Source organism: Gymnoscopelus microlampas, assembly GCF_963454915.1.
Source record: "Gymnoscopelus microlampas genome assembly, chromosome: 19".
NCBI lineage: Eukaryota > Metazoa > Chordata > Actinopteri > Myctophiformes > Myctophidae > Gymnoscopelus > Gymnoscopelus microlampas.
Genome location: NC_139956.1, coordinates 14244502 through 14271333, shown reverse-complemented (window position 1 = coordinate 14271333; position 26832 = coordinate 14244502). Strand labels below are relative to the sequence as shown.

At 41.4% G+C, this 26832-nt stretch overlaps 3 protein-coding genes across 4 annotated transcripts in view; 2 read left to right on the top strand and 1 right to left on the bottom strand.

The window, feature by feature from the left end:
* dhx15 (DEAH (Asp-Glu-Ala-His) box helicase 15) overlaps window positions 1–2623 on the top strand; it is a 54879-nt gene extending 52256 nt beyond the window's left edge. For both annotated transcript variants that reach the window (XM_084042199.1, XM_084042198.1), the window contains exons 13-14: window positions 1058–1227; window positions 1951–2623. In XM_084042199.1, the coding sequence (XP_083898325.1) occupies window positions 1058–1227; window positions 1951–2068 (288 nt within the window). In that variant the 3' untranslated portion in view covers window positions 2069–2623. The remainder of the gene's footprint in view (window positions 1–1057; window positions 1228–1950) is intronic.
* Window positions 1–26832, top strand: part of sepsecs (Sep (O-phosphoserine) tRNA:Sec (selenocysteine) tRNA synthase) — a 515993-nt gene that overhangs the window by 127328 nt on the left and 361833 nt on the right. The window lies entirely within an intron of this gene.
* The window catches only part of LOC311034328 (uncharacterized protein), a 492900-nt gene that overhangs the window by 289176 nt on the left and 176892 nt on the right, over window positions 1–26832 (bottom strand). The window lies entirely within an intron of this gene.

Sequence of the window (26832 nt, the reverse complement as noted above, 5' to 3'; positions counted from 1 at the left end):
GGAAGTGAATGTGGAATTAACCTTGATGGTAGCCTGCCTTATATTAATTCATCCACAATATTGTAGTTGGACGTTGCTGGATTAGACATGAAATGAAAATCACAAGTGACAATAGCAATTAAAACTAGATAATTTTGATAAATTACAACGAGTGGTTTCCCCCGACGACATACTACAACCATTTCACATTTGTGGTGCTTTGGGTCGAAGTGAAAATTTTGGAGGCCCCTCAATATTCAAATTGGGGTCGATTGGCCTATGGACAATCACACTAATCAATAACAATTGCTATAACCCTGACCTATACTTGTAGGTTATGGTTACTTGCAGTTATTTCATTGTGTACATCAGTTAAAACATGAAAATGGTTGTTGCTGTTGACATTCAACAGTCAACGACACTCAATTGACATTTGAAAATACCCTGGACTCCTGGACAGAATGGAGCACAACAACAGAGCAAACCAACCTTGCACTCCTCAGGTTGAAGAGGGATTGTGGGTGATGGCAACAAAGATCACTGATGTTATTAATGTCGGACATGGGGTCTGTGTCTCAGTCCTTGTGCATGAGACACAGGACACTAGGAATGTAAACAGGACATTGTGGGGTTATCTTTTTCTGACACTTCTTAACCCACTGAAGGATGAACCCTTAACTCTCTCAGTACCAATGAAAAAAATATATATGTTCATAATGTGCCAGCAGTAAAACAAAAAGTGCTCAGGAGCTGAGATACAGCCTATTTCAGTAATAAGTTAAACAAGAAGTGAATGGAGCAGCAAATCTTCGGATCACGATATCTTGGGTTCTGAACATTCTTTAACAAACAAAGATTTTTTTTGAAACAATGGATTTTTCGTTCTTGGCACTGAGGGCATTCAGAAAAAACTCAGGATAACTCGTTTTATGGCACTGAGAGAGTTAAGCATTTTGATTGACCCTACTGATTTTGGTGACTCCCTGGCCTTTCCCCTAGCAGTGCCACCCATTGGCCACAATTGCCACTTGTTCTGTAACCGTTTGCCTTTGATCTCCATCTCTCATGCTGTGAGCAGATAGCCCACCTGGAGCGTACAGGACATTACCTGACGGTGAAGGACAACCAGGTGGTGCAACTCCACCCCTCCACAGTTCTGGACCACAAGCCAGAGTGGGTCCTCTACAATGAGTTTGTACTCACCACCAAGAACTACATCCGTACCTGCACGGACATCAAGCCAGAGTGGTAAGCTCTTTGTCAAATCAAATATTATTTTGGGGGGATTATGGATTTGCTGCTTTTGCAGATTCACATATGTTTTTTTTCTTATGTTTGTGTGTTAACACATTGATTTCCAAGACATTAAACATAGTTTTCTATCCCCTTGCCAGCGTATAATTACCTCAATCCGATGATATTTGAAACGCTGTGGAACCGACATTGTGTCCCAAAAACACAAACAAAATAGTCCCCGTGGGTTAGCGGAGGGATCTGTGTATCCATAGGAACGACCGCGATCCGCCATTTTGGGGCTTCGGCCCGCTGAAAACGAGTGGTTTTCAATGCAAAAAAACAGAAACTGAGTTACAACTGTTTTTCTGAAAATCCCAAACAGGAAGCGGATGGCTTCCTGTTTTTTTGGAAGGACGTCACATCCACATCCTACTTCTCTGGGTGACGATCGATCATTCCAAAACTGTGTTAGGTCGCCCCTTGTGGAATTTTCCCCCAAAAATGAAAGAACGCATCAATGCGATCTTGGCCATCAAGTGATGCATTTGAAAGAACGCATCAATGCGATCTTGTTAATCAATGTGTTAATATGTTAGATATGTTAGATATGTTAGATATGTTAATATGTTAGATATGTGGTGGTTACCCGCATGAAGGCAGATGAACATTCTACCATGTACAAATAAACGCATACGCACCTTTTTAAGACTAATGATTACTTGCCTCCTTTCTCAGGCTGATCAAAGTCGCTCCCCAGTACTATGAAATGGGCAACTTCCCCCAGTGTGAGGCAAAGAGACAGCTGGAACGCATCGTCGCAAAGCTCTCAACCAAGGAATACTCTCAGTACTAAAATGATAGTGTATAGGGCAACGGCATCGTCATTCTCTGTAAAAATTATGAATCTGAACTCTTCATCTGAGCACTCTTGATTTGTTTTTTTTTCATTTTGAATTATATTTTTGTCTCACTCTGTATTGTATTATTTTCATAACGACTGATGAAATCTTGTCTCCCGTTCATTAAGGGCCATGTCTTGTCATTTTGTGAGATTAGCTGTGTGTGTGCGTGTGTGGGGGGGGGGGGAGGTAAGCACTATGTTAAGAATGCCATCAGGAACTTCATTGCTCACCATGTCTGTGTAAAGCATGACCATTCATGTAGATATCAACATTCCTCTTGTGAAAATGTTAATACGCTAATTTGAAGAGCAAATATCTGTAATAAACCTCGCTATCACGTCAGTGGATTCACATCTATTATACTTAACAATTGCTTGAAGTCCAAGCAGGAGGGGCTCTTTGAGTGCGATTGGATGTTAATTATTTTGTATGCATTTTGAGATGTGGGAATTTGGTCAGATTTCCTGTAAACCATTGAAATTACATTAAACTGACTTTGTAATAAACATGTGCTTGTTTCTTCTAGGCTTTAGAATGATGAGTACTGTATGTGTTATCATTTACATCCCATTGCATGTGTTCATCTCACAGTGAGATCATGTCATCAAGTTATTACATCTGCCAAATCGTTTCCCTGGTTAAAGGGGGATGATACTCTAGGCCGGTGGTTCTCAACCAGTGGTCCTTGAGGGGATTCCAGGGGGTCCCCAGCAAAAGGTGTTAATGCATTTTCACCCCTTTATCCATATTGTATACGTTGGCTATTCAAAAATAGCAGATCTATAAGCTCACAGTGCGTCACTTCGTGCCGCGCTGTGAGCTTGTAGATCTGCTATTTTTGAACATTTTCGAAAAATCGTGACACCGTATAATTTTGCATTTTTTTACACAAATCTTCTCTTCTGGGGGTCCCTGGCACAAAACATTTTCAGATGGGGGTCTGCGGCCAAATGTATATAAATTTAGGGGTCCTTAGCATGCAAAAGGTTGAAAACCACTGCTCTAGGCTCATTTCGTAGTTTGTTTTCCTGCACAGGTTTAAAAGAGCAGAAGGTTAAAAACATGGCAGGCTAGGCTAGACGAGCTAGTAAGCATTGCAGCTAATAATGGGTGTTTCAGTAGGTGTAGGTGTGCAGTGTGTGCAAATGTGCAAGCATAGATGGGAAACAACGGTTAAACAGTTGATGTCAATGATTGCACACCTAAATTTATGTTACTCAGTGAAATTTGCTAGTTTTCATGCCTTCGTCCTAAGCTCATATAGGCAGCACATTACAAGTTACATGTACTGTAATACGTGACTTGACAAATGAGACGGCATCTAATGATCGTGTCCTCTCTGTCCAATCTTTATAATCATCGATAATAAGTTACTATTTGTACCAGTCGATGCAGTGTTCATTGGCAAAGTCATACTATACAGTTGAGGACAATCGGGATCACATCCCCATATTGACAAAACTGTCTGCTTGTGGGTATGTCATTTAGTGTGGTGATGGTCAGCCATTGACCAAATGGAAATGGCAATCTTTATAAATAATCTAATCGTACTTCACAAGGACAATGTTGGTGTGACTAAGAGATTCACTGCAGTCTGCGGGGTGGTTCTGTTTCATGACATGCATTTTATTTGTATTGTTTGTTTGCAGTGTGAGCTGGGATTGGAGTACTTATGAGAGCATAGAGATACTACATACAGACAAACTGCTTGGCCTTCGGCCATGCCAAAACAAAATGAACACTTTGTGTACTCATCCGCACATGGGCAAAAGAAACCCTGAACTTGTCAGTGCACACTTGGGTTAGCAGTTCCAAGACTAAACTTGGCACAGTCTTTAACCCATTAAGACCGGGAACGCATCTGTGTGTCATTTTTAGATTTCTTTGGGCTATTCAAAAATAGCAGATATAGATCTGCTATTTTTGGAAAAATCTTGAAAATGTGTGCAACTTTTGAATGTATATATTTTTTAAAGTGAACATTTTTAACTCAAATCTTTGTTTCTCGGGATTTTACAAATGTCTTCTAAATACTAACAGTTTTTTGAAAAAAAAACTATGTTGCTTTAATATCAGTGGTTCTCAAACTTTTTTCATGTCAAGGACCACCCAAAGTGCCATGTATTTGGCTGCGGACCCCCCATCTCAAAATATTTAGTTCCAGGGACACCCCCAGATTCAAAGATTTTAGTTAAAGATGCATATATATTCAAAGATTTGCACACATTTTCACGATTATTTTCCTAAAAAATAGCATATATACAAGCTTATAGCGCGCTTGTATATGTTAGCTTGGTGGACACACGGACATACAGACAGACACACAGACAAAGCCACGTATAGGAGTGGTTGCCTTCGGCACCACTCAAAAATGACACACAGATGCGTTCCCGGTCTAAATGGGTTAACGGAGAGAAAGTTTCAGGATGAGCACTGACAAAAGTTTTCTTGAGAAGATTTTCCCCTCTCATTCTATGGGTCAGCAGCCCAAATGAGGCGAGCTGGCAGTGTGTAGCAGAGCATGAGTTCCAGCAGGAATTGAACAACAGGACTCATGAGAAGCGTGAAGATGGGAGCTCTCCCCCTGAGATCAGGTCAGTCTGTCTGGGTCTTTGAGAACCAACACAGTCGGGGGGGGCCCTCGGAGGGCTCCCTTGTGGCTGCTTTGGGTGAATGGTGGTGATGGGTTTCGGGGGACATGGGAAGTCAGGCTACTTAATGGGGTGTTCAGACTTTGGCTAACTCTTAAGACTTGGTGACTCACATAAGACATTGATCTGGGCCAAAACTGGCTAATCTACTAAACTTCAATTTTTTTTATATATCCCATGGTGGACTGCGCTTTCAACAATGTGCTGCAGGCATTTGAGATGTACTGTAGTGCTTCGAATGCAGATACCGTATAGGTCTAATAGTGAGTTTAAAACCTATAGATTGTGTCATATGCAAGCAGTAAATTAGCATGTGGGTTTTTTAATATTTTGGAAATATTGGGTGACAATTTGTCTATAGTATACTGTAGGCTAAGTGGATGACTTTGCTCTTCAACGTGCAGTAAAATTGTGCTAGGGAGATTAGTCCTCCAAACCGAAGACGATGGAAAAGCCATTAGTTTGAGCTGATCAGGAAATTATATGGAATTGATCGTGAGGTAGGAGCATTTTTTTTCATGCTCAATACTTCCCATTGATTCACACTGCCATAATTACAAAAGAAAATCATTAATTTTCCAATTTGTATATTGTTAGTGAGTGTCTGAAGGGAAGCTACACAGTAGAAACTGTTATAATTCTTTTTGCCCCGTTCTCCATTCTAAATGGTTGTCTTTGAGTTACTTGTACATGTGAAATCCTTTGCTATTAACCACATGAACGCTAGCATCTATTCTGGGTATGTCAAAACATTCAGTGAAAATAGGCAAACATTTGTTGAAAATGGAAGATCTACAAGCTCAACACATCGCAATGTGACACATTAGCCGGATTTCCACTGGCATGGCACCACACCACACTGCCTTCTCGTGCTGCTGTTTCCATTATTATATTTTTATATTATTATACCTGGGCTTAGTGGTGTCAAAGGGGTCTGTAATGGGTGCCAATTTTGTCACCACTCCAGAGTAGGTCTGAGGTAGGCCAAACTGGGCCAAACACTTCATAATGACTGATCGCTCACTGACTTTTTATTTAGACCCGGTTGTAATACATGATAATAGATTATATTGTATTATAATCACTGTTATAATCTATTATAGTGTATTTCAATTATCATAGTGGTAATACATTATAATTGATATTGTATTATAATTACAGTTATAATCCATTATAGTGTATTATAATTTGCATAGTTCTAATACATTATAATGTATATTGTATTATTATCACAGTTATAAGGGTCCATTTGGTTCTTAGCAATGACCTCCAGAGTCTGCTACTCATACCTGTGGATTTGAGAGGGGGTACTTTTGTGTAATGGAAACTGCAGTCACTAATGAACTTGACTTGGCTTGTTTCACTAGTTGATGTACAACAACATATATCGGGTTTAAACGGTTAATGAACATGGAATCTATTGGAATTACATCAAATGTGAGGTAGATGTGCTGCACCCCTTTATCCCCCCTAAAATCACCATGTAAATGCCAGGGGTCACGTGAGGTCACGGATATACTGCCGCGCCTCAATAGGCACAACCTCTTCTTGCTGACAGAGTCGTCCAGATTCCCCGCTGAGACAAAGGAACCATTCTGTGTGTGGAGAGAGCTGGCTTTGAACATAACTCACCCAAAAAAACAGCAAATACCAATACGGCCAACAAATGTCAGAAGTGCATTGTTCAGCCAGTTGCTAAACACAGCGCAAATCACCGCCTCCAAAAAGGCAGTGGGCACAATCTTCTACCACCCACAGAGCCCTGGATGGTGCCTTATCATCATTTCAGGGCTGCAGGTGGGGAAGTTTATTGCCTGAACACCTCAGCATTCCAGGGAATCCATCCATCCGCCCATATAGCCCACCTACCATCCCACGCCAGCCTGAAACCCCCCCACCCCCCACCCCACCCCACCCCTCCAACCCTCCCCCATCAATTGGAGCCTCAGACAGGTGTCTTATCTCCATCACGCAGCACAAGCGCAGCCAATCTCGCAGGAAGATGGCGACTGGAATGTGACAAATCCATCTGTCCTGGTTTGAATTTGTATGCTAATTTGAAGTAATAGCCCCTCTGGTGACAGTGCAAGGGAACAATTCAATCATGCCATCTCTGACAGTCACTTCTCCTGTGATAGGGAAGTATATGCATGAACCGCCCGGGTTAGGCTTGATAGATTGGCTATGTAGGAGAGAGGTGGCATGTAGACTGCATGTTTAAAATTGGCTGCCAGTTTGAAACGAATTGCATAACAACTTGAAGGCACCTGGTGCAGGAATACATGCAGCCCTCTACATGCCTATAGGCGGAGAAAAACAACATTTTGATTTGACCTAATTTATTTCCCCCCACGGTGCCTTATGATTGGCTACTGACCTGAACTTTCACCTGCTCTCTCACTGCTTGCATTCCCCTCAAAGATATTTGTGAATGATAGAAATATCCCTGCATAAAAAATAAACACTGTAGCTGTAGCACCATTGTTACATTGTCGCATTACATTATCTGTGCCCGTGGATTTGATTCAGGGAAAAGCTTTCATATGTCACTGTGACAGAATAAGCAAAGGCGATCAGACAATGAACGCCGAGGGGATACAGACCCGAAGTCGTGCATCTGTACTGTACAGTGCAGAGAAATAACCCAGCTATATGATTCGTGATTCCTCATGTGCTTTGGTTCCCTCGCTTCCTCTCTGCTGTGCAAATGTATGGCACTTCGCAATCTTTAAATTAATCTATAGCGGGAGGACACATTATGGTCGATGGTGACAGTGAGATAAGGCAAGAACAAAAACCCTGTGGTTCGTTTTGCTTGAATCATTCCTTTTTTTTTGCCCACTCCAACATCGCTGCACTTTCAAGTTAGTTTACCACCTATTATTTCTCTCAGATGAATTTGGTTTTCATTAAAAGAAAATATGCTACAGAATCACTGAGGAAGCTTATCTTTGGAATGAGTGCTGTGGTGTGGGGAAAATAACTGATGGCAGTCCTCTAATTTGTGGCCACAACAGAGCATGGAAAATGTAATGCAGTTTCTATTTCTGCAACAACCAGCGTTGAAAGTAGTGATAAATCTATGCCAAGTAACAATATGTGTTGCATCAGTGTATACAGGCATACCAGGTACATAGGGAACCTCTTTGTGTCAATTCTAGTCTCTCAATTACTCTCACACACTGAAGTGAATGTTTCACAATTTGTCCAGGATAGGACATGCACGGTACAGGGCCAATTGACCACAGTTCAAAAGGTAGCGGATCATGCGTGTCGAACATGTCTGATCAAACAAGGAGACCCGTAAAGACAAACTAGTGGATGAAAAGGCCTGTCCTTTGTGGTTCCCTCTCACTGCAATATAACGAGATGTGGTGTGTTATTGAGACAGCTTTTCACAGAGGAGCTCTGCAATGCTAGCAGACCTCATTGTGCAATTCATGGAGAATCCTACTACGGTACTTGGGAGCTGTTCTAATGGCAGGGAACTGTTCTATTTAATTCTATATTGTCTAAAATTCGATATATATTTGTTTTACACAGAGGACTTTACTGTGCAGGTTTTGTTATTTGCTTTGCCATTTTTTTGGATTCTTCCTTGATCTTCCTATAATTATGACAAATATTCTAATTATATTAATCTACGTTTACCAGACATAATATAGACTATACATGTGGTTCCCCTATATCATTGGTTCTCAAAGTGGGGTCCGGGGACCCCCAGGGGTACTTGAGGGGGTTCCAGGGGGTACCCAGCAAAATGTGTAAATATAGCATCAGAATAATTATGACCTTTTATACTTTGGCTATTCAAAAATAGCAGATATACAAGCTCATAGCGCGGCACCGAGTGCCGCGCTATGAGCTTGTAGATCTGCTATTTTTGAAAAATCTTGAAAATGCGTGCAAATCTTTGAACATATATATTTTTTTAAAGCGAACATTTTTAACTCAAATCTTTGCTTCTGGGGGTTCCTGGCACAACATTTTCCGATGGGGGTCCGTGGCCAAAATGTATATCAATTTAGGGGTCCTTGGCATGAAAAAGTTTGAGAACCACTGCCCTATATGACTGAAGTGCTGTGGTCATTTTGTGTGTTGAGGCACTTGTCTTTGTTCATGGACGTTTCTGCACTGTGGACCGCGTCAGAACATTTCTTGACCCACTTTTGGGTCCCGCCCCACTGATTGGAAACACGCTAGCCTAACAATGAACATTCACTGTCGTCTCCCTTATTGTCCATCCACCCATTATCTAATGTCATGCAGACCATTGTGCTAAAATGACTGGAATGGCTAAATAGGATGATTTTTTTGTGTGGAAACGGGATATACTTTGAAGCTCAATAATAGTAATCCCAGTCGTTCAAATCTCATCTTGATCTCAAAGTTCAGACAGGGAATGACTGAGCTCATGAGTCCAAGGCAGTATGAATTATTCAGTGTATAAAATATTCACTTTCCATGAAATACTGTAAAAAAATCTGATCTTCTTTATTGATTACAGCTTTTAGACCTGCAATAAGGACCTTTAATGAATAAAACGTTATTTTAATCTGTATGGTAGCAGAGTATGCTAATATAACTAGCCCATTGGCAGTGGTTGGATGTGGTCTCTCTTTCTTTGAGAAATTTAGATGCAGACGGTATTCTGCCTGAAGCTCTTAAAGGGACATTTCACTTTCAAACATGTTTGTGGTCATTTTAACATCTACTCAGGCTTTTGTGAGTTTTTATAATTATTTTGGGGAAAAAATGTTATAAATTAAAAAAGTAATTGAAAAAACACGGCCACCTCACGCATTAGAAGGACAACATCCGTCACAAGAACCAAGGACGTTTTCAATGAGTCTACCAACAAGTTACAATGTGTTTGTATAGGAAGGGGTCGTGTCTGATAAAATGAATATCAAATGTCTAAATACTGAATCAAGCAACTCAAAAACTGTCTGGGGTGCTCTCAAAAGCCTGAGTAGACGATAAAATGACACCAAATATGTTTGAAAGTGAAATATCCCCTTTAAAGGACCACTTTATCCATTTTCAATTGGTACTCACTCACTAATACTCATTTTAAGATGGCACCATTTCTGTCTACTCACAAACCTAGTGGATCTCTTGGTAGTTTCTATTAGCTTGCCTTGGAATCCCCATTGATGATGTCATTGGTAGGCATGTTTTTGAATTGTCCAATGTCCACAGCCCGTGGAACACAGAGAGTGACTAGATGGAAATAGTGTCATCTTAAAGCATTAGTGAGGACCAATTATATCTCCCCGGGCGTGCAAGTCCTGGATTTGAATCCTTGGTGGATAGGACAGATCACAGCTTTAAATATGCCTACTTTTTTAACCCTGTAGAACCTGAACTATGAAGGAAAGGTCAGAAAATTCAAAAATTTTGAAAAGGGACACTTTATTAGGTCTTAAAACATTTTTGATTTTGTTTTATTTTTTTTAACATTCCTTTGTATCATTTATTTGTTGTATCATATTTGATACAAGGGGTATTACAAGGGGTATTTCAAGTCGGTTTTACTGCCTCCCCATGGCCAGCCGGGGCGCCTGATGGAGGGGAAAGGAACTGGTTGGAATAACGTGTTCCTTCCACGCGCTACGTCCAACCAGGGAAACTCTCCCCTGTCAGGTGATAAGAAGGTCAGTTGGCTCTCATGCATTGAAGGAGGCATGAGCTCGGCCCTGGCCTCCCTAGGTTGGCAGAGGGAGTTTAGTGCCCAGGATTACATAGAGATTGGCACTGGGTGTAAAAAATACGGTTACAAAATCGTGGGATAAAAATTTGAAGAAAAAAAAAATCAAGTTGGTTTTAACATTACAAAAAAAATATATATATATATTTTAGACCTGTATCAAATATGATACAAATCGTAAAGGACTATAGACCTGTAGTATCAGATATGATACAAACACTTTTGACATCATAAAAAACAAACTCAAATGCTAAATTTTGAGAGCTCATAAGTGCATTCAAGTTATCCAACACTTATTTGAAAATATTAGTAAATATATACTAGGAAACCTTACCCGAACTGCTTAAAAAATAATTGTTTGTTAGTAGTGCATCAACCTCTCCTGTTTAGTTGATGGCAGCCATTTTGGGTCAGACCACCTGAGGCTCTGTAACTACCTGCAGTGTAAATGGTATGGTCCAGGGGGAAGTGGGGATGTGTCAGATATGATACAACAGGTTCTTGGTCCAAGTATTGATTACACAGATTTATTAAAAAATCAGTGCAATGTGTGTATCATATATGATACGTTTGGTGACATAGGGTTAAAGGTCAGGTTACATTATCTTATCACCTTAGTTAATAAATGTGCCTGACTCAACATGTCTTTTTTTTAAATCAAATACTTAATTATTGTTATTTATTACAAGGTGGCTGAGAGATTCGTTGATTACTTTATTATTAATTATTAATTATTATTATTATTATTATTATTATTATTATTATTATTATTATTATTATTATTATTATGTGTTGATGTGTGTCCCTGGCTCCCTGCAGGACTGTGCATATTCATACATATACAGTGACAAAAAACACCCCAACGAGTGGGGACTATATTATATTATTATTCCTATAATCTATATAAAATTGAGACAAATATTTCTGAGGCATGAACAGTTTAACCATCTGCTTTGAGACCATATGCTTGGATTTGGCTCTATGCACAGCAGACATATTGGGCCTCTTCCTTAACTCCTTCAGGGTGTTACCAATGATACTAATGAAGGCTCTGTTCCATTCTGGTCAGGGTGCTGATATTGTGGATGTTGGCTCACTGGCAACACTCTGCTACACCAGTGGGTCAAACTCTGAGAGTGGTTCCATTTGTACACTCAAGAGTTATGGGGGTATTTGAAATTAAAAGGTTTGAGAACCACTTGTGCTTGTGCTACACTAAATTGAACAGAGCCTTCATTAGTATAATTGGTAACACCTGTTATAATAAAGAAGCAGCCCAATGTATTTTCGATGTGGCTGCTGTGCGCACGCGCAGAGCCAAATATACAACGAGAACAGCAACACGACAAAAACAGTCTCCTATCTTATCTCGGAGTGTCTCCTGTCCAGTGGCATTAAGTTCAACTATTATTAGGCTCATAGATAGTTATAATATATCGATTAGGCTACAACCTCCACACACTTAATAGAAACTTCAGCGGGAAAGTGAAACAAACAAACAAACAAACAAACAAACAAACAAACGGAGACGTCGAGTACAGAGTACAGACAGGTGTGAATGAATGATAATGGATAAACTTGCAAGCTTGAGCCATTGGGAGGCGGACATCACCAGTGGGGAAAAAGGAGGCGACTACTTTAAAAAAAAAGTAAAAGTATCAATACTGCATTGAAGAAATACTCCGGTAAAGTAAAAGTACTCTATCAGCTCTACAAATTCAGCTCACAATGCAGAGCGTGTTGGTCGGCACTACATCTCCTCTGAGATGGAGTAGGAGTAAAAGTATTGCAAATTGGAAATACTCCAGTAAAAAAAAACAAAAAAACTCAATACTGTACTGAAGTAGCCTACAGTACTTGAGTACATGTCCTTATGGTAAGGGCGGGAAGGCTCGCCCCAAAACACGCGCGCCCCCATTTTTTCCCCCGCACTTAGTTACTTTCCACGTCTCACTGACAGACTGATCATCATCATCATCATCATCATCATGCCGGTTTGGGTGAGGAGGAGGAAGAGGAGGGAGCCCCCCCACGTGACGGAGCCGACGGTACCGCGGCGCGGCGGCTGTCTTCCCGTTTGATGCTGTCTGTCTGTCTGCCGTTTGCTCCTCCGGAGGAAGAAGAAGAAGGAGCACAGCGGCACTCCAGCACAGCGGGGGGCAGCCAGACAGAGAGACTTCGTCGAGGGAAAGACTTATAAAAACCTCAAAAAGACTATAGTTCTCCTCCTCCTCATCCCTCATCCCTCCTCCTCGGCAGAGAGCATCATGGACGGGTGCGACGAGCTGTTCTCCTCCTGCCTCCTGAACCTCACCTGGGACAGTCCCTACGAGCAGGTAGGGATGTGGCTGTGACCGTGTCTGTCTGTCGCTTTCTGACCGTTGCGGTTCAAACGAATGATGGCGCTGTCACTTAACCATACCATAGTTCCCCCCCTCTTTTTTTCCCCCGATGAATTGAATACACAGACAGGACCCCAATGGAAACAAGTAATAGTGCTTTCTTGGGTTTTAATCCTTTTAGCATCCTTTTGTATGGAACTGTTACCTCTGTGCTTTTTTGGTGCTGTTAATAAAGTATTCAATCAATCAAAAAAAAAAAAAAAAACACCTGCCAAGACTTAAAGAACAGATTTGCAAGTTAATCAACGTGTGGCCGACTGGCCGTGCAATGCCTTGGCTTGTAAATCTGTTCTTTTTTTTGGGGGGGGGGGGGCTAGAGACACCCAGTATGAATTAAGCTTAATAGGCTTCCTTTTTGAAGTTTCACAGCTCTGCATTAAGGGAGCAGAGCTGACAACCACTCTGTGTGCCCTTGGAATCAATAATGAATTAACCTGGTAGACAAAAATGTATTGTCAATACATGAGAGAGGCAAACAGGAACTTTGCATGCATTCCTTTTTTTGAAGACACTTGAAATGCATTTTGTGTAAGATGTGATGGGATCCGTTGAGTTGAGTTGAATGCTACTTTTTTTACATAAGTCATGTTGTTTTTTACTGAGACCCAGGTTGCCAGGTAGTTGTTGTAAACAAGTTAAGTTAACTTGGTAATGAGTGAGTTTGTTGCTGAAGGAGACACGATGTGTGTGTGTGTGTGTGTGTGTGTGTGTGTGTGTGTGTGTGTGTGTGTGTGTGTGTGTGTGTGTGTGTGTGTGTGTGTGTGTGTGTGTGTGTGTGTGTGTGTGTGCGTGCGTGCGTGCGTTCCTCTCACACAGCAGAGCCTTTCTGGAGATAATTACCTAATTCATCTCTCTTCCTTCAAAACTTAATCAGTTCTGCCTTTAAAATACACTTATGGAGCTGTATGAAATCCCTCTTAATTTGGCACATTCTAATTTGTGGAATGTGTCAGACTGTAATCATGTGCAACAAGAATGCCAATATAATCATTTCCTATGAATGCAGAGAGGGCTCCGAGCTATTTAGCACTTTATGCTCAGTGATTGATGCCAAAATATTTGTGCACCAATTTTTATGGTAATTTACTTGAATGCCACCATGAGAGACATCAGGATACAGCCTATACTATATATTCCCCGTATTTATTCCTCCACTATTTGTATCCAGGTTGCAGTACTACAGTGGAGGAGGACATTTTAACAATACATCTCCTGTGGTTTAGCAGGCTACTGTTTTGAATTACAAGTAATCGCAAATTAAAGAGGATTAGGCCCTTAAAACTCCATCCCATGAATGCCAATGCTAAGAATTGTATTGAAAGACAGAGATTTAGGCTCCTGAAAAAACAAGACCCACCATAAACACTGGTCACAATTTCAACTGCAGGATCCCCTCGAAAACGAGATGTTTACATCTCAACATCTCAAGGGGTTATTCCTAATAAGCATCAACTGCAAGTCCCTGTTAATGGGACTTGTGCAACCACTAGTAGAGCCTTATCGTCTCTGTTGCAAAATGGACTGTACTGTACGCTATGAATTCTGTAGGACTAACCACCATGTAGTACAGGGGTCTTCAACAGGGGATCCGGGACCCCTAGGGGGTCCTCAGAGTTACTTCAAGGGGCCCGCCAAATCTTTGTGTGATATGATACATGTTTTTTTTACCTTAACCACTTGAACCCTAGCATCCCTTTTTCTGAGGAGAACTTTAGCCAAAAATAGCCGATCTACAAGCTCGCAACGCCTCGCGCTGCGAGGCGTTGTGAGCTTGTAGATCGGCTATTTTTGGCAAAGAGTTATAGGTGTAGAAGGAAAAAAGAGCACCAAACGTTTATCTGAAACACAATTTTATATAATGTAGAGGGGGTCTCTCTCTCAGCTAGGGGGTCCTTGGCCTGAAAACGTTGAAGACCCCTGGTATATATGAAAGTTAAAAAGCAACTTAAGAAAATAAAATATTCAATACCTCCTACTTGGCTCTCACATATTCATCTATCACACCCTGTCTATCAATAACCCAGTCAGTCGATTTAGAAGTGCAACTACTATGTGTCCAGTTCAATTACATAAAAAGGCCAGTAGAGACCATAACATAGTTTTAAATACGCATGGAGTTAGCATACATAATATCACTCGCATCGTATAGTAAAAAACGTGAGTGTTAATTTAGTGTGCAGGCTGTCTCCAGCAGAATGCAACCCTCTGGTGAAGAGAAACCTTGTAGAAAAAGTGAACATTCAGAAAAGCGGGTCATCTGCTCGGGCCAGCGTGTAGTTAGCCATGCACATCGCCTCTCTTTCCCTTTTCTAGCACCTACGGCGGTGGGGGGAAATAAATAAATAAGGAAGTTAAAGGGAAATGTTGACACAGCCCTGTCCTTGTGGCCAGATTAGCCACTCATGCTTGAGCATCGGGTAAAGGCCTCTACATTATTCAGCCCAAGACGCAGAGACCAGGGGAAAGAAAACAGTGGAATAGCTGGGTCTTTGCCGCAGGAGTGTGTGTGTGTGTGTGTGTGTGTGAGAGAGAGCAGAAGACTCAGAGATCAGTGAACTGCACGGGGGAAAAGAGATGATGCATTCGCTTAATTACTCAATGAACTTCATGCCTCTAGCTTTACCCAGTTCTACTATTTCTATTTCTGAGACCCCCCCTCCCATCCCTCCAGTCTCTCATTCTCTCTTTCTGTCTGTCTCTGATGTCATCTCTCTCTTATCTCTCTCCCACACACACACCCACACACACACACACACACACACACACACACACACACACACACACACACGGACACACACGGACACACACGGACACACACTGCCTCTTTTGTTAAGGCTTCTTGAGGGTGGCTGTCCAGGGTGCTGAAAGTTTCATCAAACATTTTGCACACATGCCTTTTAAAGTTCCAGAGACTTGAATTCCTGCCAGGCAGGTCTGCCTCGCTCCCTTCAAAAGCCATGTATTCAGTTTGTCTGGACAACAAGCAATGCCATGCCTCTGAATTCCAGCCCAAAGGAGCTGCGGAGGAGGAGGAGGAGGAGGAGGAGGAGGAGGCTGGCTTATCATTCAGCAGCTAGAGCCTTGAGAAAGGCTCTACAGGTAGCACCCACACCACACTGTGAGAAGAAGCAGCGAGCGACTAATATGGATTTATTTATTTATTTACACTCTCTTTGACCCTACAGCACGTTTCATCCTAGCAAGGCTCAGGTTCTGATACTGCACTCACAATATATGCCCAGTTAACCCATTCAGACCAGGAAGGCGTCTGTGTCATTTTAAAATTCAAAAACAGCAGATATACTGTACAAGTTCAGAGCTTGTAGATTTGCTATTTTTGAAAAATCTTGATTTTTTTTTTGCAAATCTTTGAATATATATATTTTTGAAGGCGAACATTTTTTACTCAAATCTTTGCTTCTGGGGGGTCCCTGGAACAACATATTTTTAGATGGGGGTACGAGAGGCCAAATACATATCATTTTGGGGGTCCTTGACATGAAAAGTTTTTTTCAAAAAACTGTTAGGATTTGAAAGACATTTGTAGAATCCCCCAGAAGCAAAGATTTGAGTAAAAAATGTTTAAAATAATATTTATTCAAGGTTTGCACACATTTTCACGATTTTTCAAAAATAGCAGATCTACAAGCTCGTAGCGCGGCACTCGGTGCCGCGCTACGAGCTTGTAGATCTGCTATTTTTGAATAGCCCAAAGAAATCTTAAAATGACACACAGATGCGTTCCCGGTCTTAATGGCTTAAATGAAAGCGGTCGTGTTTTTCCTTTACTCGTTCTCAGGTACATGTCATATTTCACTGTCCACACAAGATGTGCAACTCTCTGCAGCGTTATGTAACAAGTCAACACCTCAAGTTGTTTGACAGAGGAGCACTTGACGCCATAAACATGATAAACTTGTCTCCCTTGTCATCATAGCCAGCCTGTGTAGCCTGCCTGTGGCCTGAGTATAAATGAATGAGAACCGTGTTGACTGTGTGGCGTTCATCATTCTTTGTATTTGCACAGCTAGACTTGACCGTAGTGCAAACAGCAACAACATACACACACACAACCACACACACACACACACACACACACACACACACACACACACACACACACACACACACACACACACACACACACACACACACACACACACACACACCCCAACTCTTCCCACGTCACTTGCTTATTGTCCTTGTATCAGTGATGTGTTCCATTACTTTAAAATGGCTTCCACTTTTTCATGCTCCACTTACAGTCATTAGCACCATTTCTTTATCAACAAGTACGTGGCTGCCGAACACCATTCTGTTGATGGCAGCCCACAGGAAAAAAGGGTCTGTCGTCAATGTAATGAGAAACACGCGGTTCCCTTTCTAACATATTGCCAAGACATGGATGGCTAATTATCTAATCAAGACTTGGTGAAATTGCCGCCACTTACTCACCACTGACCTGCTAAGCGTCTGGCGGCTTCTCTGCCACGAGACATGCAGACACTATGCACTGAACATGCTACTAGATAGTGCTGTCACTCGGTACAGTGTAGGATTAAGTACCAAGGGTTTAACCCATTAAGACCGGGAACGCACCTGTGTGTCATTTTTAGAGTTCTTTGGCATGAGCTTGTAGATCAGTTATTTTTGAAATATCGTGAAAATGTGTGCAAATCTTCGAATATATATATATATATATACATTTTTAACTCAAATCTTTGCTTCTGGGGGTCCCTGGAACAACATATTTTGAGATGGGGGGGGGGGGGGGGGGTCTACGGCCAAATGCATTTCATTTTGGAGGTCCTTGACATGAAAAGGTTTGAGAACCACTGATATTATAGCAACATACGTTTAAAAAAACAGGATTTAGAAGACATTTGTAGAATCCCCAGAGGCAAAGATTTGAGTTAAAAATGTTCGCTTCAAAAATATATATACGGTATTCAAAGATTTGCACAAATGTTCATGTTTTTTCTAAAATAGCAGATCTACAAGCTCATAGCGCGGCACTCGGTGCCGCGCTATGAGCTTGTATATCTGCTATTTTTGAATTGCCCAAAGAAATCTAAAAATGACACAGATGGGTTCCCGGTCTCAATGGCTTAAGTGGTAGAGGACAACATAGCTTGTCTTTTTTAAACACCACACAACAGAAACCATGAGTCTGATTTTTGACCAAATTTAAACCTAAATGAATAAAATGTTATTTTGTTATTTTTAGAATAAGATAACATATTATTGAGCCCTATGGGGCAAGCTGGTGTCATAGCAGCAACAGCAAACATAGGATACATAATTACAGGCAAGAGTAGCGATATAAGAATGAGATAAAAGTGAAATTAAATAAATAGTATTGCACTAGACCAGGGGTCTTCTGCGTTTTCAGGCCAAGGACCCCTTGGCTGAGAGCGAAATAAAGTAGGGACCCCCATTATATATTGTATGAAATATTATTTTTTTCATAGATTTCATAGGCAGCTTCATAGACTTGTTTCACAGCACTATCATGTTGGATTCATGTTGACGTGTATTCCCAGACATTTAACCATGGTCTAAAAACAATACTTAGTAAACCTGACCTTTCACTCTGTACTTAGTCTGCTCTTTTCCCCCCCTTCATCAAACCACTTTGCCGAAAATAGCAGATCTACAAGCGCACAACGCCTCGCAGCGCGAGGCGTTGTGTGCTTGTAGATCTGCTATTTTTGGCTAAAGTTCTCCTCAGAATAGGGATGCTTGGTTGAAGAGGTTAATGTAAAAATCACACAACGATTTGGCGGACCCCCTATAGTAGCTCTGAGGACCCCCTAGGGGTCCCGGACCCCCTGTTGAAGACCTCGGCACTAGACATCTGCACTTGGTCTGACTTAATATATTCTATCAAATATATAAGTATAAATATCACCAGTGAATAACTGAATGTACGCATGAATATACATCTGTCGCCAATGAATATAAGAATGGATATACTGTATATAGTCTAACAACATTGGATATGAGACTGATTATGTACAGTGTCAGCCGGCTTTCAACAGCAGGTGTCTGGATAATATGTACAGTCGATCAACGGTGAATATGATTATTATATCTACACAGTCTTATCAACACTGTATGAGTGGATATAAGTGAGTCTCACAACTGCTATCCTCAACAGGCATGGTTCAGTAGCCAGTAGAGGTGCAACTGTTAATCGAACTAATCAAAAGAGATCGCAAGTGTGCCAGAGCCAAGCAGGAGTGAGAACTCCCAAAGAAAATAACTGTGTATATGGGGGTCTAGCCAGTGGTGGAAAGTACTGTAACTAAGTAGTACATTTACTTAAGTACTGTACGTAAGTACAATTTTGAGGTATTTGTACTTTACTTGAGTATTTCCAATTTCCAATTACAAACTGTGTATATATGGGGGTCTAGCTTTGTTGTATACAGGCCTGGAATTTCGTTTTCATTTTAGGGTCAAGGCCACTTGGCCTTTGGTGTTGTACAGTATAAGTACAGCATAACTTTCAGTAACATAACCTGAAAATTACCAATATTTGTACAAAGTCATATTGGTCTCAATATGTATCACATTCAGCACTGCACATGAATCACATGAGCATTCACAGATTAGAGCTTTTATTGTATTTTCCACACCAAAGTTATTTTCATTGAAGATGAACTGTGATTGGACTTCCAGTAATGACTTAAGTTGGTTTTAAATGATTTAGCCTAAAATTTTGTAGGCTATTTGTTTTGATTATTAATAATATAATGTGGTTGTGTGGGAAAATAGTGAAATCAGGTGGGGCAGTAAAGGCAGGGCATCAAGGCCACTGTGGCCATGGGGCATCTATTTTATTCAAGGGGCACATGGCCAAACAGAGGGGCAACGAGGGCCATGGCCGTCGTGGACGCCGTGAAATTCCTGCCCTGGTTGTATGGTAGAATATGTTAACGTTAATACAAACTGTTATTTACTTGAATAACTTTGTGTGCAGGAAAGAATGTAGGCTTTTATTAGCAGAGATTAGAGCATGGGCTGTAACTCCCAAAGATATCAGTAGTACATAAGTACACAATTACATCAACATGCTATAAAGGGTGATTTACAGTGTGAACTCCACCAGAGGGAGCAACAAGCTTTGATTCCTTGATCACATGTCATTTGAATGTCAGGATTTTGAATTTTAGTATCTGTTTTTTTGTCACTGTATAGCATGGTCAAATATGTCACCTGAAAGACATTTCAATGTGTACCTAGCATAAAAAATAACGTGTTCAGCATTTATCGTACATGGATGTGTGATAACAGTGATTCTCATGCTAATCCTTTTATCTTTATCCTTTTAACTTATTGTGCTGGTACATTTTCAACAGTGTGCTAACCACCTGAATCTGAAACATAGGGAACAGCGCCTGTACCTCTGTTGATATTCTTTTGATTGCGGTTGTGTGGGAAGATGTCTTCTTCACCCATTGACCATCCGGTGATACCTTTAGCACAATCTAAGATGAAAGGAAGTGCAGCTTAGAGTGTAGAAGACTCTTGCCTCCTCGGCGGGAGGTAAAAATACTCTCAAACACTGAATTGTACATCTGAAGTGTTATCAATTCCCCCTGAAACGGAGGGCCCGGTGGCGATGCTGAGCCTCCGTGCTTTTGATGGTGCCAGCAGTACCTGTAAACAAGTATTTTCTCATCTCTCATTCTCTCTCTCTCTCTCTCCTCACTATCTCTCGCTCCCTCGCTCCCTCTTTCTCCTGGCTGCTCCTCCTCTACCACTAAATTGTCTGGAGGGGGAGGTTCCTTTGATTATCTCTACCGCCGATTAATTGCTTTTCTTAACCTCTGCACAGACGTGCTCCGACACTGCCCCGGAGCAGGCCGCACGTGCTCAGATGGACCCCTGCCGCCGCTCCCTGCCAGAGAGGGAAAAACAAAACACATCACCCCCCTCAACCCAATACACCCACCCACCCACCTCCTCCCAATTACTGACCTTCATCCTCTCATTCCGTCCCATCCGTTATCATGGCCGTAATCTGTGTATTTACTTTTGTTTGTTTTGCTAGTTACTTGGTGCACTGCAGCACTCTTGGGTTGAGTTTTTGAGGCAGACTTGACATGTGTGTGTGAGAGGGTTATTAATTTCAGCGGAAGCATCGCAGGATGGGGATGAGATGACCGTGCGGTGGTCGGGCAGGGTTCGAGTGGTAAATGTATTCGGTGTCATAAACTGAGTCATCTCTGCCGGCTGTGTGGGGGTCACCGAAAGAGGCGGAGGAGGGGAGAATTTTTATGCAGGAAATATTACATTGCCACTTCTTGAACTGTCCTTATTCAGTGATTAAATAGATTTTGGCCTTGGGTTCTGCAGGCTAAGCGATTCCTTTTGCGTATTTTTTTTCCCCCCACCTTGTTGCCTTTCAGCCACGCACGTGCATCACACGTCATTGTAAAAAAAAACGGTCCAGCCTCCAGCTACCGTCGTCGGGAGGGCGGTTCCATAGCAACGGCTCGCCTCCTCAGACCTTGGCTGTTTTTAAGGACATCCCAGCAACATGTCCAAGGGAGCAATCTCAATGATTTATGCACTGCATCTTGAAAAGAGGACCACCTACCTTCATTCTTTGGACAGCCGCGTGGTAGAGTTTTTCAGAAAGAGTTTGATGGTGTCGGCGGGGTCTAATCAATGTTCTTCTTTTATTAGGGGGCTTGTCCGCTGTTCTACCCATCATTTCAGAGGCTCACTTGACTAAAAGTGAAAGTGGAAGATTTAGAGTTGTGCTTTGCTTTGCTTTTTGTTGGAATAGGATTTAACTTTAATGGTCTCTGGCAAAGTGTTGGTCACTTGCCAATTATTATTTTTTGTACAGTATGAATGAATCCAGTCAATCTCAAGTGGAAGTCTGTATTTTTTACTTATTAACTTTTTGTAGTGACTGTTGACATCAATATGTGTGTGTGTGTGTTGCTTTTTCTGCAAGCGGTCCAGGTGCTTGTTACAGAGCGCTGTGGGGATCCAGTCAATCAGACAGGATAGAAGCTGAGAGGCAAAACACACTCGCGAGCGAGCCGCACACATCCATGCATGCACGCACACACACACACACACTTTAACCCTTTAAGACCGGGAACGCATCCGTGTGTCATTTTTAAATTTCTTTGGGCTATTCAAAAAATAGCAGATATACAAGCTCGTAGCGCGGCACCGAGTGCCACGCTACGAGCTTGTAGATCTGCTATTTTTTGAAAAATAGCGGAAGATTTGTGCAAATTTTTGATATATATATTTTTAAAGCAAACACTTTCAACTCAAATCTTTGCTTCTGGGGGGTCCCTGGAACAACATGTTTTGAGATGGGGGTCCGTGGCCAAATACATGTCATTTTGGGGGTCCTTGACATGAAAAAGGTTTTAAGCACCACTGATATTATAGCAACATACATTTTTTTTTAGAGATTTAGAGATTTAGAAGACATTTGTAGAATCTCCCAGAAGCAAATATTTCAGTTACAAATGTTCGCCTTTAAAAAAAATATAGCAGATCTACAAGCTATGAGCTTGTAGATCTGCTATTTTTGAATAGCCAAAGAAATCTTGAAATGACACACAAGATGCGTTCCCGGTCTTAATGGGTTAAAAAGGCGAGACTCCCTGGACTATAGTGTGGGGTTGCTGATTTCCCCCATCAGCAGAAAGCCTGTATGAGCCGAGCTAATTGAGCTGGGACACCCGACGCCCCCGTAGGGTGTCCCACATGGGCCCCCCCCGCCTCCCTCACGCTCTGGACTCTGTCACTTCCTCTCTATCCACACTGACTACTGCGTCTTTTTATACTATCTCCATGTCTCTCCTCTCTGTTCTGCACGCAATAACAACGTTAACGCAATTAATTTGAATTATTGGTTTCAACGAACCAAACAAACCTATCAATAAGCATTTATTATTTGTGAAGTGCATCGTACATTTTCATGGTATATGACCAGGGTTGCCAGGTCTGCTTATTATAATTTCTCCGCAAGACTTTGTTTGAAAATAGCCGATATACAAGCTCACAACGCATCGCATCGCGTTGTGAGCTTGTAGATCTGCTATTTTCAAATAGCTGATGTACATGTTAAAGTGCTCATGTGGCCCATAGTCGCTTCTTTTGGGCTGGTTTTCCTAGACCTGGTTGCTTGTTTCTCTCACAGAATCTGGCAACACTGTATATGACTCTATATTATATCACTATAAATTGCTTTTTTGTACCAAGCAAACTAAGTTTGAGTTGTTTCTACATCAAATGAACCTCATTATATTAACATTCATAAGGCATCAGGGTCTCTCCCGTGCAAACCAGTGCAATTTAAAAAAAAAAAATTGTTTATATTTTTCTCGAAGCTGTCCACACACCAACACTGAATATCAAAAAAAGCACATTATACCTGATCTGTTTTAGGGATAATAAGACTGCTAGAGAGAATGCAAAAAATAAATAAAATATATAGCATTCTCCAGGCCCTGAGGCGGCCATCATAAAAGCCACTGCAAGCTGTTGAGACGGCGACCTGTAGTTGTTTACAGCTTTACCAGCACTTGGGGAATGCTTACGGTCGGCCGAAAACAGTATTTACCCAGAAAGTGACTTCCACTAGTCTGCAGTTTGTTAGTATGGCTAATGTCTTGTTCGGTCGAACAAAATGTTACGTTTCTTTTGTTGAGGGGTGAATTGTTGTGTTTTTAGCGTAGCCTATCATACGACAACTAAGCAAAGACTAGGTCAAAACCTAGTATCTAGCTGGACCGTGTATAAAACAGTGGAGGGCTTTTCATTTGAAACAACGGATGCAGGAAGCAGCGGAAAGGTTGATTTCTTAGAAGTGTTGCCAGATTGGTCCAACAACTTCCAGCCCAACAACAGACTAAAAACTGCCCAATCCACACGCCCCTGTTCGTCCGTCCGTCCGTGTGTTTGTGCCCGTCTGTGTACAGCTAATCTCCGGCACCGATTGGTGTTGGAGATTAACAACTCACACAAATCGGTACACATTATCTCTGGGGTCATGTGATCAAGATGTATGATGTATTTTTCAGATCCCATTCCAATTGGCTATGACTGACCGCCTTCCAAAGTATGCAGACCCTGGGTAGGCAACCTGGCCTGGCAGAGACCTGTGCTCTGAGCACGCTTTTCTAGTTCCAGCCCGTTATTTTGTGTATCTCACTACTGTATATATTCGTTTTTTGGACTCTTGCCTTCTCCCTGCCTGGATTTGTTGGGTTTGATTTGGATTTGATTCTCCACGCTGATTGATTTCACCATAATCTCTTTTTTTTGTGTGTTTTTCGTTTTAATCTTTTCGCTGTCTGGATTTGTCAGCTCTTACCTTTGTATGACCTCCTTGCTTCCTCTCCCTGCTTGGATATGTTTACTTTTTTCAAATACATATTAATGTGTGGGTAGGTGACTGTTTATTTATTTTGTACTGCTGAACATTGCATACTGCAGGTATTGGACGCAACCCCCATTGTACAAATGCCTTCTAAATCAGTAGTTCTCACACTTTCAAGATTCTTCAAAAATGTTCAAAAATAGCAGATGTACAAGCTTACTGTGCGGCACAAAGTGATATGTGAGCTTGTATATCTGCTATATCAGAAAATCCAACGCAAAACATCTAAAACGACACGCATGCCTTCCCGGTTTTTGGCTATTTTTGGAAAACCATTAAAATAGACCTTTTGTAAAGTAATAATATGTATTTATTTATAAAGTTTCTACTTCGAAAGTCGGTCGTCAAGTTGACATGTTGACACATTCCTAATGGTGATTGTCGTGTGGTACTTTAGGCCAGAGTGGCTAAAACCACACCAGAACACCTGTGATAGGCCGCCAAGGCAGCAAATACAACGCATTGGGATAGACTACATATCATGTCGGATAGATTGATTGATCTGTGATTGGCTAGTTCATTGTCAGGCCAACAGGCCAACCAATGGTTTAATTCGCCACACTCTGTGACTCAGTCAGTCAGCGACAATTTGCATTTATAGGGACAAAAAAAGGACGGATTGTCCCTGCAAGAGACATCCCTTATCGGTGCCTTTGATGCGTGAGTTATGTGTTATTGTTCGAGCTGCTTCATTGCCCATAATCCATTAGCCCTCCCCACTACCTCCCCTAATAAAAGTTAAAACATTTGGGCTAAATGATGAATGCTTGATCGCTTTGCATCGTGTTTCTGAAAGGAAGGGAATGTGTGTGTGTGTGCGTGCGTGTGTGTGTGCGTGTGCGTGTGTGTGTGTTTTGGGGGGGAATTTTACATTATCTAGGAGATAATTACAAAGCAATCATAAGTTGTTTCTGGTAAAGTGGTAAACAAGCCAAGGACTTGTGCTCTTTTCCCAAGAATAATTAAAAGTCACAGTGTATTCCATTCATCAGTGTCCTTGTCTCGACTACTCAATGTCCACCTTTTTTTCTCACTGTAACATTGGATGGGTTCCTATAACTCATGGCAGTTTTTCAGCCTTGGGTAAGGGTTGGTTCTCTGTGTGTCACGTCTTTCCCACAACGCTAGGGGTGACCAGCTCCAAACAGGCCCATTGCGAGACGGGTGAACCCGTTTCGGGGCCACTGTTTTAAAACTCGAGTCACTTCCTAACTTGCCTACGTAATTGAAATACGAGTCAACTAAGAGGCTGGCCAGACTGATGAGCGAAGTTTGAAAAAAAAAAAAAAATCTAAAAATCAGCCGAACGTAGTGAATCAGGCTGGATTCCAGGCTAAGGATATATAGACACAGATCAAATGTAGAACCTGGGCTCTGTCCCTCCACTTGTGTACAGCACTTTGGTTCAACACTGTAGTTTTAAATGTGCTCTATAAATAAAGTGGATTGGATTGGGTTGGACTTGTGCCTTGACTACCATCATGATCACCAGAATGAACAATAAACCCGAAGGAATACTTAAATTAAGGCTGGGCGATCTGACTTCAAATCAATATCACGATTATTTCAAACCTTTGCCTCGACTACCATTGATGAACGATTATAAAAAAGCTAATCTACAAGCTCGCAATGCGACACATTGTGAGCTTGTAAATCGTCTATAAAACAATGTGTGCCACCGTTGTACAAGGTAAAGTATATAAGTGGTTAATCAGACTGATCGATTTAGTCTATTATAACAAATCTATACAAATGTTTTTGTGTTGAATTGTTGATAATATAAGAAATAACAGATATTTCAAAAATAACCTGCTTCTCGATTAATCAATTACAGAATCGGAATCAGCTTTATTGTCACACTACAGTTTTACAGGTGTAAAGAGGTTGTTAGAAGTCGTTTTTTGTTTGCACGCTCCATCATTTTGTAGTAGTCCGTGAGAACAGAGACATGAGCAAGACTAAGTTGGTTATTGGTTCTAAATATCAGTTTTGATATATTTTCGATTAATTGCCCAGCCCTTGGTTCAATTGTATCTATTGGTCTAATTGCCCAAATGTGTGAGCTCCTATTAGTATTGTTGCGGCAATATAGGCTATGAATAGTGAGCAAATGACGGCGGTATACGGCACTGTTTGGGTTTTGATTGTATATATTCCGATATCACAAGCTACCGTGCAATTATGCAGATTGTAATTGGGCATTGATGAATCTAATCGACCCTCATTTCGTAAAAATGTAGTTGAATGGTCTCATTTCAGGGTGTTTTTGGAGAGTTTGTGTTATAAATCGCTGTAATTAATCCAAGTGCTCGCCAGTCGAGCATTTTCAGTCAGTACATTATTTCTCTCTCCTTTCTTATCTATATGCCTCCTCCGTTGCTTCTGGCCACCGAGCCATGTCTATAGCTCAGGATGCCTGCAGGCTTGCCCCACATCACAGCTCTTGACATGTAGTCGTTTCTCCACTTCTAACAACACAGGAATCAGTCAATTATCCATGGAATCGATCAACATAACCCCGGCACTA